Genomic DNA, 12,332 nt, shown 5'->3' on the forward strand with positions numbered 1-12,332 from the left:
AAAATGTTAATTTTAAATACTGAAATTCAAAACATTCCATCTTCAATTACAAGCAGAAGGAGGATCAGTTTGAATCGGTGTGTGGCTGTGTAGAATGAGGGTGTGTTGTGTTGAAAGTGGTAGGATTATGTTTTTGCAACAAGACGTATTATTTTCAATGATCACGCTTTATGAATAGGAGGGTAAACGTCCCTCATGCGTTGCATGAAAGATGAGCTGTGGTAAAGTTTCTTTTCATCTGTCTCACAGGATTAACAAATACTTGGCATGATGGGTTTATTCTAATCCCTAGGAAACAGTTTTTAAAAACTACCCTAAAAACAGATTTTATCTATAATCCCCATAGTAAAGTCTCCTGTTTGGCTGGTTTGTGTTGTTTTCATCACAAGCATTGGCTTTTTCTCCATAGGAGGCAAAGAAAAGCAGGAGCTCCTAAGAATGCATAAAAAGTCCTTTAAAATATGTTTTCAGATGAAAATAATTATTATAGGAGATATAAGGAAATACAGTCGCTAATTAGTTATAGGCTGCAGCTATATCTACTAATAAAACATCTGTCAGCAAAAATGTTATTTTATTGAGTATCGCTTGTCTTCCCATTTGACAATTTTTATTTCCTAGTGAAACAAAGATTTCCAAAATTGAAGGATCATCTTCAGTCATTCTGTGTATAGCAAATGGTTCTTCTAAACTTCATAAGGTAGACAATTGTTTTCAAACAAGTTCCTTCTGTTATTTTTTATCAGCTAATATTAGCTAGAAATAATTTCTTTTGTTAGGAAGATACAGGCATTTTTGAAAAGTTTTAGGGAATTGTGTTTGCCTTTAAAATGTTAATGTGTAAAATATTTACATCTTAATTAACAGTAATGCCATCAGATGAGAGATGCCATGATCAAAATTTCACAGCTTAAATTTTTTTTTAACATGTAGAAATAAGGGATTCTACTAAAATCAAAATTTTATAACTACTGATAAAATTTTCTCATTCTGATAATGTGTTTTTACATTCTAAATACAGATTTTTCTTGCCTTTTTTGTTCTTTTAACCTCCTATCTTGAGATAGCTTTGAAATATGCACTATCCATTGCATATATCTCAAAAATACGGTTGAGGTCATTCAATATGGATACCTTCAGATAGGGTCCAGAAATGAGACAATAAAAAGTTGACCTGATTTAAAAGAAAGTTCTGTCATGTAAAAACATTTGCATAGTTTTTACAACTCCTGGCCTGATCCTTGATCCTTATGAAGGCAAATACCTTTCATGAAAGGATTGTGGGTCTGGGCCTTTAGAATTATTTTTATTTCTATTAAATGTGGAAGTTATGTTATTTATGGTATATGTATAGAATTTTCTGAAAAATAAGTCATCCATTCTTTAGGAAAATACCCAGTTCTAGTGATTAGTTTCTGATTGGGTTTAAAAGTCACCATTACTATGTACAATCTAATTGACAATAAGCACAGACATTTTATTGTACCTTTGGTGTAGTATGTTCTATCAGAAATACAGAATCTGTGTAATACCTTTATGTCATAAAATATACAGGTCACAGTACTTGAGAACTTTACAAACACTTAAAAAATAAATGACTTCTCATTCTATTGACTTAGGAATACTAACGCTACATTTGAGATAAAGATTATTAGAATTTTGAAAATATCAGTTAAACAGTTCAACAGATGTTTGAACCACTGTAACATTAAGACAGTATAAAATGGTAGCCCAAATGGCTCAACCTCCATTTTCCAGCTACTAAATATTACTCCTTAAGTTTAATTCAAAATTGTTCTTTAAATTACAGCTTTACGTGTATGCTTCAAAGAATGAGCTTGAGAGACAAAGTTTTGAGTTTAGCTGAGCCAAACCTCACTAAGGACCTAATTTTCTGAGAATGAAAGAATATATGATCAGATAAGTAACATTAATTTGATTGTTTAAGGATTTAATGCTGTTTAAGCTCAAAATTTCCATTAAAGTCTATATGGAACCATCTGTGGGACTAGAGATAAACATTGTAACAAAATCAAAACCATACATAAGTGACATGTGCTACTTTATACAATAGCAGCATAAACTATATTTAATTTTAGATAAGTATGGATTCTTTTAAAAGAATGTATTTCTTATGCAAAGAATTGCAACTTATTAAAACACCTTTGTGCTAATAGGTATATGAAATGAAGAATAAAATGCCTTATGAAAGTAAGGACTGTTTGTATTCAAGTAAAACATATTAAGATGTCCAAAGTTAAAGAAGGGACAAAAAAAAAAGCAAATGAAAAATTGTACATCAAGTTTGTTCATTATCAGGATATATTTTAAATGAGGAAATCAAACCTTCCACTCTTTTTCTGATCTGATGAGCACATGGTCCTGGGTCCTTATTAAAATGGTCTTTATTCTGGAGGCATTATGGTGTGGAAGGTGGTTTGGGAGATGGACAGGATCCTTGACTATCAAAACTGGTTGCCCGGCCAGGTAACTGAAAGACAATAATTTCATAATGCATGATCTAGTGCAAAAAAATAACAGAGTGGGTAGTTGTTGCTGTCTCTTAAAAAAATGTATATTTATTTTTGGAGTGAGAGAAAGCATGAGCAGGGAGGGGCCAGAGAGAGAGGGAGACAGAGAATCCCAAACAGGCTCTGCACTGTCAGCACAGAACCTGATGCAAGGCTCAAACCCACGAACTGTGAGATCATGACCTGAGCTGAAACCAAGAATCAGATGCTCAACCAACTGAGCCACCAGGGTGCCCCTGTTGTTACCTTTTAATAGTGAATATTCACCCATGATATGCAGTCTCTGAGGAGAAGATATACATAAATACCCCCACCCTCCAGAACTCACCTTCTCAGGCAGCACGATGGGGCACAGATATCTCACGGAGATGTAGACACAGCATGGTACAAAATGGCATGCAGACCAACACTGTACACACAATTATTCATGACTAGAGATTCATTTCACATTCTATGAATGTTCTCACTGCAAAATAATTAATGGTTTGTGATAGTGGAGGACACTTGCTAGGTAAGCGCAAGAAGGCTCAAGGCACAAGAGACCGCATTGCACTTGTTCTAAGGCAGGAGGTGATTTTTATCAGGGTCATTAACGAAACAACAGGGACTGACTTTGGCAAATGGGAGCCATGGGGGTTGAAGAATAATTTCTCATGGTTCTTAAATATTACATGTATTTAAAAAGTTCAATTACAACAGGATAAACTTTTGATTATTTAGGTAGAAGTAGCCAGATTTTCTAAATGATGCTTTAGTCTCTGTCCCGCCAACTTACCCTGTTTTCGAGTAATTGTTCCTTTATTATTTTAATCCCTCCTCTGGCAACAAAAGACATAGTTATACACTCACCACTTTCCCAAAATGCAAAATCCAGCCAGTTCTTAGGTCTCTAGTCCATATGTTCTGTTTGACCAATGAATGTAGGTGCAGGAGTTGGAAAAAAGGAGCTACTTGCTGGAGAAAGTATATTTACATAGTCTTTAGTCCCATTTGTCCTCTGATACTCAGCTGCTAGAAAAATATCAGGGATCTTCTTCTGATGCCCAGATTGTAGCTTGTTCTTCCTGTATGTCCTATAATGACTGAAAAGTGTTCACATGTCCTGAGACACAAACAGATGCCTATTCCATAGCTCCCCTTCACCAGATAAATGTAGAGCTGCTTATTAAACACTTACAAGTAATTATAATATACCTTGGGTCACACAAACCCTATCCTGTTATTAGTGAAAAGTTTTTGCTCATACTATCTCTTTTCTCCTTACATAATTCTTGTGAAGTCTGGAGGGGCATGCATTTCTATTTTCATTAAATATGCAGGAATGCGGCTGTAGATAGAATAAGTGATTTGCTCAGGATTAGACAGCCAGAGAAGCAAGGATTAGAACCCACATCACTTTCCAGTGTGGTTCTCTGCCCAGCAAACTTTACTTTCATGTCTAGATTCTTAGAATTAATATTCACTTTTCAAATTTTAAGTAAAAACAAGATGAGAAGCAGGAAAATGGATAGTGATCAAATAATAAAAAGTATAGTATACTTTAGACAGTACACACTGTTGACATGAAACACAACTTTCCCAAGACTTGCTGAATTAGAATGCACATGTCTGTACTTTGAGGGAAAGTGCTGCATGAATGTGCATTTTTGTTTGTATATGTGTATCTTTTATGATTTATATGAAATGAAATGAGGTAAAGATTAAGAGCATTAATATACATAAGCAGATATCTATGATAACAGTTCACTTCTGTTGCCTGAACATGCACTGTTCATATAGGGTTCATCAGATTTTCCCTATAATGTCCTGAGTAACAGCCAAGGTCACAGTTTTGTGACTAAGATGAAAGGAACCTGGACCCTCTGACATTTAGTTAATTACACTGTGCTGCCTTTCTCATTCAACCCAGGGCTTAGTGCCAGATAAGAAGCAGAATCTTACTGGTGAACATAGGGCAGAGTATTTTTCATTTACTATGTGGCTGTCATAACTATTTTTATCAAATTGCATAAATTCCATCATCTACCACACAACGTTTTGTCAACCTGCATTATCTCTCAGGTCACATAAAAGACTTACTTTGTGACTCTTCAAGAGGCTCCAGCAATCATCTTTGAGAAAGAAAGTCATTTCATCTAGCAACATTCAGTGTATCAAGTACTGACAAGTAACTTAAAGCCTAAAAATCCTGATAGAAACTGGTATTGATACTTCTGGTTAATATAACTATTAATGTTAGTTGTAATCAGAGCTAACATTATGTCAGACTGCTAAGCACTTACTATTTGGCATTTTATTTAGTTTTACTCTTTGAGTTTACTACTGTTACAGAGTAACAGCAGAAATGTAGAGAGGTTACAGTGACATGTCCAAAGTTCTCTAATAGACAGTCAAAAAGCAGAGCCAGGCTTTGAACTCAGGCATGCTGATGTCTCAACATTCTAAATACTTGTGAGCACTTTCACTTCCTGACCAGAGTATTGGGAGATATACCTGTCCCTTTACACAGATGTATTAGAAGATAGTACTTCTATTTAAGGATTCTTGGGATGTTTAGGTGAGGTGGCTGTTGTCACAAAAGAGAAGCAGCAAAATTCGGTTTCCAGTTAGCAATAAATTTGCTTGCTCTATTACTCATTGATAGAAGTTTCCAGGCTATGTAAAGATAATGACAGTCTTGCAATTTTCATGAGCTTACTGTCCAAAGGAATATCAAACGCAGAAAGTTTAGTGGTTTCTAAAATACAACAAGGCACACAAAACTCTGAATACTGGATGATAGAATATGTGGGACAGAAGTAAGAGCAGTCTCTGTTTAAAAAAATAGATGAATATATAAAATTTCAGACAAATGTTGGCAGATAAATAATATTTAAGCAAAAGAGATTAAAAGAGAGAGAGAGAGAGAGAGAGAGAGAGAGAGAGAGAGAGAGAGAGAGATGTCGGGGAATCACAGCATACCTCCAGCAAGGGGTGCCAATGTGTTATTGGTTTTCGGTGATAGGCCAGCATTTCATTCCAGTGGTCTCGCCCAAGACCCTCAGCGTCCAGTCCTGTTCTACACACTCCTATGACCTCATTGTGTCCTACCCTGCAATTCGGAGGATATCACACTTTCATTCCAACATTCAAAGATAAATGGAGTTTCATACATCTTAGCAGAATTTCAAGCATATGATTTAAACACTGGATTTTGTAACGGGCTCTAAATGATTCTGCAGATTAAACTACTTTAGGTCAAATTAAAAATCTTAAGTACACAAAATTTACTACACAAGATCAGCATTCAAATATGAATTTGTAAAAGGAGCACACATAAACCATTTTAGTTCTCTGTAACTTGAGCACATGTCACAATAAACTAGAATGAGAAACACTGCTCCTTACCTGTACTGTTGAATTTGGAAGCAGTACTATCAACTTTAAGTGACATAAATCAGCTCTCATTTTTTCTCCACAAGGCTTAATGTTTTATAATGATGCTTAGATTTCTTATCAAAAGGTCAGTACCCACTTTCTTGTATAAATGACCATATTTAATTGACTCTAAGTGATATGTCAGCGTATGTTACTGCTTATACTACAATTAAACAGGGCAGGGCTACTACAGCATTTGATTTATTATTGCATGGCACCAGAGCACACTGCACAACATTCCTATTTTCTATTCCTGTCCTGTTTTCACAGCAACAAATCAAAATAACAATGATAGTTAATATGTCTGAGAGCTTATTATGTGCCAGACACTGTTGTAAGTAATTTAAATGTACTAACTCACTTAATTCTCACACCATGACCATGAGTATCATTATCGTCATCTCATTTTACAGATAAAGAAAGTAAACACCCAGAGAAGTTAAGGGACCCACCCCTACTCACTTAGTAAGAGGCAGAGGCAGGGTATGAATCAAGACAGTTGACTCAAGTGTGCATGTGCTAAGTTGCGCAAGAATGAAATGTTATTTATTTATTATTTATTTATTTATTTATTTACGTGCTCACTTATTTGAGGGGGTGGGCAGAGAGGATGGGACAGAGAGGATCCCAAGCAGGTTCTGCACTGTCAGCACAGACCCCGATGCAGGGCTCAAACCCACTAACTGTGAGATCATGACCTGAGCCCAAATCAAGAGTCAGATGCTTAACCGACTGAGCCACCCAGGTGCTCCTAGAATGGAATGTAATTTAAGGGCATTTCTATAGGGTTATTTTGACAGACATCTCTAAGGAGACTTTTGAGATAATTTTAAGATCTTTTCGTTACTTTCTTCCTGTCATTGATGTAGATATGAATGCTTAGTATCGTGGTTCTTTCATATAAAGTTTCGCAAACAAGCGTATTTTTAGGAATAATTTTTCAAATCTTTCTGTTTTATATACTGTTAGCATCCATTTCCCTAAAACTGTCTGCATGACAAACACTCACTTGTATCTACCTGCAGTCACTGCTGTGCTAAATCAATAGGAGTAATTTTTTGGTAAAACAGAACAAGGGCTTCTAATGAAAACACTGCAACATTTTTAGAGTTTGAAATTTTAACCAATTCAAGATTTCTCTCTCTATAAATAGTAAATTTTTTCCCCATGAGCTGTGATATAAACTAATTGCAGATAGATGGTATAAAACATTTTATTTTTTTAGTGCTTCATTTCCTCTGAGCCAGAGGATAGCATATCAATTTCTCTAGGTTACAGGGTTCTGGTTACTACTATTTTCATCATACCATAAAATGGAGCACTCTTTTTGAATATATTAGAACAAAATAAATGTAGTAAGACACTGTCTGTGTGCTGATAATTTTGTAGGTTAAACATACAGTATTATTTTCTAAAAGGGGTGTGTGTGTGTGTGTGTGTGTGAAGCTGTGAAGCATGGGTGGGATGGGGTACATAGAGCTAGGTAACATTTCAGACCAGGCAAGAATGGGAGAATAAAGTAGGAGCTAAAGCAGGAAGAAACTTCAGATGTGCACTTGGGAGTTTGCCATTGATTTTGTGAAAGAAGTGACTCAAAGTGTGTGAGCTGGAAGAATTACCCACAAAGCATGTTTTAAGAGTGACGTGAAGGTATCAAGGCTGTCTTCCTATGGCCGTTATTCACCTTCCACTCTTAATACTCACTGTTAATGGTCCTGTAATATGCTAATGTCTTTCAAATGGGAAAAGTGAATCCCAAAGAGATTACATAATTTGCCCTTTCACACAGCCAGTTAATGATAGAGCCTGGTTAAGAATTACTAAATTCAGGGGTGCCTGGGTGGCTTGGTCGGTTGGGCGTCCGACTTTGGCTCAGGTCATGATCTCACGGTCTGTGGGTTAGAGCCCCGCGTCAGGCTCTGTGCTGACCGCTCAGAGCCTGGAGCCTGTTTCAGATTCTGTGTCTCCCTCTCTCTCTGCCCCTCCCCTGTTCATGCTCTGTCTCTCTCTGTCTCAAAAATAAATAAACGTTAAAAAAAAAAATTAGAAAAAAAAAAAGAATTACTAAATTCATATTCCAGCCCCGTTGGGAAAACAAACTTGATTGGTTGTAATTTCTGTTGTTACTGTAAAAGGACATCACAATAGTGTTTTGTGTAATGGGTCCCATACTACTTCTGCACCACCCTTACACCAGCCCCAGGTGTCCTGTCTTTCAACTTAAGAATGACTTCTTTTGGAAAAGAAAAAAGAAATATTATAACATGGGAAAAATAAATTTTGAATGAATAAATTTTCCCTCTTCCAGTTTAAATTAAAACCGTTGTTGTAGCAGTAAATAACCAGAAAAACTGTATTTGCTCTACATATGACCACACAGGGCTGTTCTTCAGTGAGAGAAATACACATACCTATCATAATCCATGACTGCAATGGAGAGGCTGACCTGGTCCACATTCTCTGGAGGGATATCGAAAATAATAGCCTCATTGTACACAGGGTTTAGAGTGTTTTTCTTCGTCGTTGTTTTCCTCTTTTTTAATCTCCGACCTTCACACATCAGAGACACTTTGACATAAGGATCTAGGAGTAGTGCGGTAATTTCATTAAAATGAAAGTAATAGTACAAGACATAAATCAAACTGTAGGTAACTGTAACTAAATAAGGAAAGTAGTATAGTAAGCCTTGTAGTATTATGTTTTAAATTCGAATGACTTATTTTGGGCAATAGACTAAGACTTCTTACTTTAAAAATTTTTTTAATGTTTTATTTATTTTTGAGACAGAGAGAGACAGAGCATAAGCAGTGGAGGGGCAGAGAGAGAGGGAGACACAGAATCCGGAGCAGGCTCCAGGCTCTGAGCTGTCAGCACAGAGCCCAATGCGGGGCTCGAACCCACGAACTGTGAGATCATGACCTGAGCGGAAGTCGGACACTCAACCGACTGAGCCACCCAGGCGCCCCATGACTTCTTACTTTAAATGTAAGAATTTATCCTGAAAGAATCAGAAAAGAATTAATTTCATTTTTAATACAACAGAGAAAACCTACTAGTTTATCAAGAGCCAGTCCAGAACTATAATGTGTCTTTTAGTCACAGCTATTTGAGGACATATTTTGTTAAAAGTGATTTCTAGGGAATATAATCCTAACAAGTAAGAATAATTGCATTAAAGTTAATTTCCTTCAAATGATTTAGGATAAGAGTAAAATTTGTGAAGAGCAATATTGTATCATATATGTGTATATATATATGTATATATATGATATAATAAGTAGAAATTAGAAAGCAAAAACTACATTAGTTAGAATTTCCTCAATTGTTGGAAAGGTACTAAAATTAGAAGTTTAATTTTACAGTCAGCATGTTGGTGCTTGATTAAGGAGCTCAGATTGAAGAAGAGGTCACTACAAATATATTAAATACATTGTATTTATATTTATTTACATTGTATTTGGTATTATACAATAGTATACAATAAAAAAAAGGCAATATTTGGTTTAAAGATGTTCTTAAGGAAACCTATTGATATGACATTGCCTATATGATGCCGACTTGGAAGAGAAAAATTTAGTTGGAGTATATTTTTATAGGCCAAAGGGGTCAAATAAATGTTAACAAGTTCTGCCCCCACTGACTCATCTCCAGTCTTACTTCTGCCACCTTAAGTAGAAAAACTGGTCCAGTATTATAGAAAATTATGCAGAATCATATGAAAGTTTCTGTAAAAGCCTTACTTTTGTACCTTTTTATGAGAAGCAGGTGTGGTTTTGGGAGGGGGTGTTGGCCTTGGGGTGAGAATGCTATCTGGTGAAAATCCGTGACTGCTCTACATTCATTCTTGTTTTTTCTCCTTTCCATCTATGGAGTAACACGTCTCATTTCCTTAGAATAAGCCAAAATCATGGCAGTATAAATTTATTTGAGCAAATGAACACCTTTTAAGTGCTAGAAAAATGTACGTGTATATTTCATAAGCATTTCCATCAAGGGGCAAAATATATGTTCTGACTAGAAATAGACTATGCAAAGGAAAACAAAGTAAAATGGTAATGTTCAGTGACTGCTTCCCATTTATTTTTCAGTTTTTTAATAGGAAGTATGTTCTAAGGAAGAAACTCACTTCTCTGATACTCTTTGGTCTATGAGCCCCCAGGCCTAGGCCTCTCATTAACAATGGGAACAAGGCATGATTTATCCTCCACCACCCCCATCATGTCTCTGACCACATTTCTCTACTAGTGACAAGGATAATTTACTGGCTCCTTAGTTGATTCACAAGCCTCCTGTGAGAATTAATGAGGTGGTGTTCTCCGAGCATGCACTCCTCTGATGAAAAGCTTCATATAAACAAAAAGTACTCTTGTAGTTAATTATAACTTTGATGCTGTCTGCTTGTCTCAAAATTTGATCTCTTTTGATACATGGTGGAAAGAGTAGAATAAACAATAATTTGCAGAGTTCTTCAACATTTACTGTCCCAAGACTTTTTCACCAAAACAAATGTGAAATTTACTTACTTTATTTCTACCTTTATATATCAATTATGTGTTGCAAATTAAAAAAGATGAAAACATAATTCACAAAATAGTTTAAAAGTGAAGATGATAGAGAAAAATTTACAATTGGAAGTCTCCCTCCCATCTGTTCCCATACCTCTCTCTCCACCGTTTAGTTTTTGTGTATCACTTTGGTATTTCTTTTGCAAATATTAACAACATAAATATATATTGTAGTGTTCCCCATTCTTACACAGAAAGGAACATGATTTTTGTATTTATTTTTGCACCTCACTTTTTATTTTTATTATTATTATTATTATTCACTTAGTATATCCTGGAGCTCTATCCCTTAAGCTTGTTGCAAATTTAGTTTATTTTTTTTGTTCTGTAGAACCATAAAGTTATAGACTCGTTTCCTTAGGTCATCCTTTCCTGTATCTCCACTACCATTTTTTATTTGTTTAATTCAACACATGCTTACTGACCTCCCTCTTCTATCCTTACCATTTTTCCCTTCATAGACCTGTGCCAGAGTTCACATATTTAGTTAACATATAACCCTCCAGACTGTTGTGATTTAAACAAAGGGATAGGGGCGCTTGGGTGGCTCAGTCGGTTGAGCATCTGGCTTTGGCTCAGGTCATGATCTCACGGTTTGTGAGTTCGAGCCCTGCGTTGGGCTCTGAGCTGACAGCTCAGAGCCTGGAGCCTGTTTCAGATTCTGTGTCTCTGTCTCTCTCTGCTCCTCCCCTGCTCGTGCTCTCTCTCTTTCAAAAATAAAAAAAACTTAAAAAATATATATATAAATAAACAAAGGGATAAAAGAGAATGGTGTGGCTTTACCTCTTTATCAAAATTAGCATAAGAGAAATTTTCTCCAAGAACATCCTTAAGAAACTTCAAGAAGCATTTCGTTACTTTATTATTTCTTTCAGTCCCTACTGTTGCCCCAATTCTTATTTAGAAAGGTGGTAAGAATAAATGCACATGATGGTCTTGGAAACTTGTTATTTCTCTATAGATCAGGTGAGGGAGATAAATTAAGTCTAAATGTGTTTTCATACTTGTAGGGTAATGCAAGCTTGAAGTCCAAGAATCTTCTTTTATAAGCCAACTGACTGGTTAGAAGTAGGGCAGTGATTGGTAAATTATGAATTTTTGAGAAAGAACTAGATCAGCAGAGAAAGAAAAAATAAAAATCCAAGTTCATAGTCAATCTATTTGATAACATCTTTTAAAAATTGTGAAATGATAATATAAATAAAACAGGTGATTTGGAGTACTTTGTCCAAATGAACTATAGACAAATGAACTCAATAATTCAACAGCCATATAGTTCTGTATATATGAAATATTTTATTTGGAATTTGAAAATGTACCCTTGACCTAGTGGCCAATTGTGTACATACCTGATGACCCAGTGATATCCATAGCCTTCAGATTTCTGCACTTGATGACTGTCAATGTCATACGTCCAGCAGTTGGCAAATAACAAAGAGAGAACATGATTTCACCCAGATCTATACTTTCCTAGAAAGGCAATTGGTAATGTTAGTAATTTCAAGCACCAGATAGTGAAAACCAAATATAATTGAAGATGTTGAGTAAAAAATCACTTTCATAGAATATCTGAATGTCATTCTAAATTGTTTTATTAAGGATACATATGACATTGCCAAAAGCTGTTCTAAACAGAGTAAAAAAAGGGAGTATAGTCTAGTCGCTCCTTTGACATCTCCACTTGTGTTTTTAACAGGAATCTCAAACTTATTATAGTCAAAACCAGACTGCTGATTCCATTCATTGCCATTCACTTTCTGAAACCAATTCCTCTGTCAGTCTTCCCCAAATCAGCACATGATGTCATAATTCAACCAGA

At 35.6% G+C, this 12,332-nt stretch overlaps 1 protein-coding gene across 7 annotated transcripts in view; it reads right to left on the bottom strand.

Annotated features, from left to right (window-relative positions):
- Positions 1-344: 344 nt before the first annotated feature.
- Positions 345-12,332, bottom strand: part of SYT10 (synaptotagmin 10) — a 66,637-nt gene continuing 54,649 nt past the window's right edge. For 4 of the 7 annotated variants that reach the window (XM_042992093.1, XM_042992097.1, XM_042992098.1 and 1 more), the window contains 4 exons: positions 11,863-11,983; positions 8,360-8,531; positions 5,493-5,622; positions 1,643-2,491 (listed from right to left, as the gene is read on the bottom strand). In XM_042992093.1, coding sequence (XP_042848027.1) covers positions 2,420-2,491; positions 5,493-5,622; positions 8,360-8,531; positions 11,863-11,983 — 495 coding nt within the window. In that variant the 3' untranslated portion in view covers positions 1,643-2,419. Of the gene's footprint in view, positions 433-1,642; positions 2,492-2,859; positions 2,998-3,394; positions 3,614-5,492; positions 5,623-8,359; positions 8,532-11,862; positions 11,984-12,332 lie in introns of those variants that run through there. The other 3 variants (XR_006219882.1, XR_006219883.1, XM_042992095.1) reach the window with 3 other exon arrangements.

The sequence above is a fragment of the Panthera tigris genome, chromosome B4 (genome assembly GCF_018350195.1).
Source record: "Panthera tigris isolate Pti1 chromosome B4, P.tigris_Pti1_mat1.1, whole genome shotgun sequence".
NCBI lineage: Eukaryota > Metazoa > Chordata > Mammalia > Carnivora > Felidae > Panthera > Panthera tigris.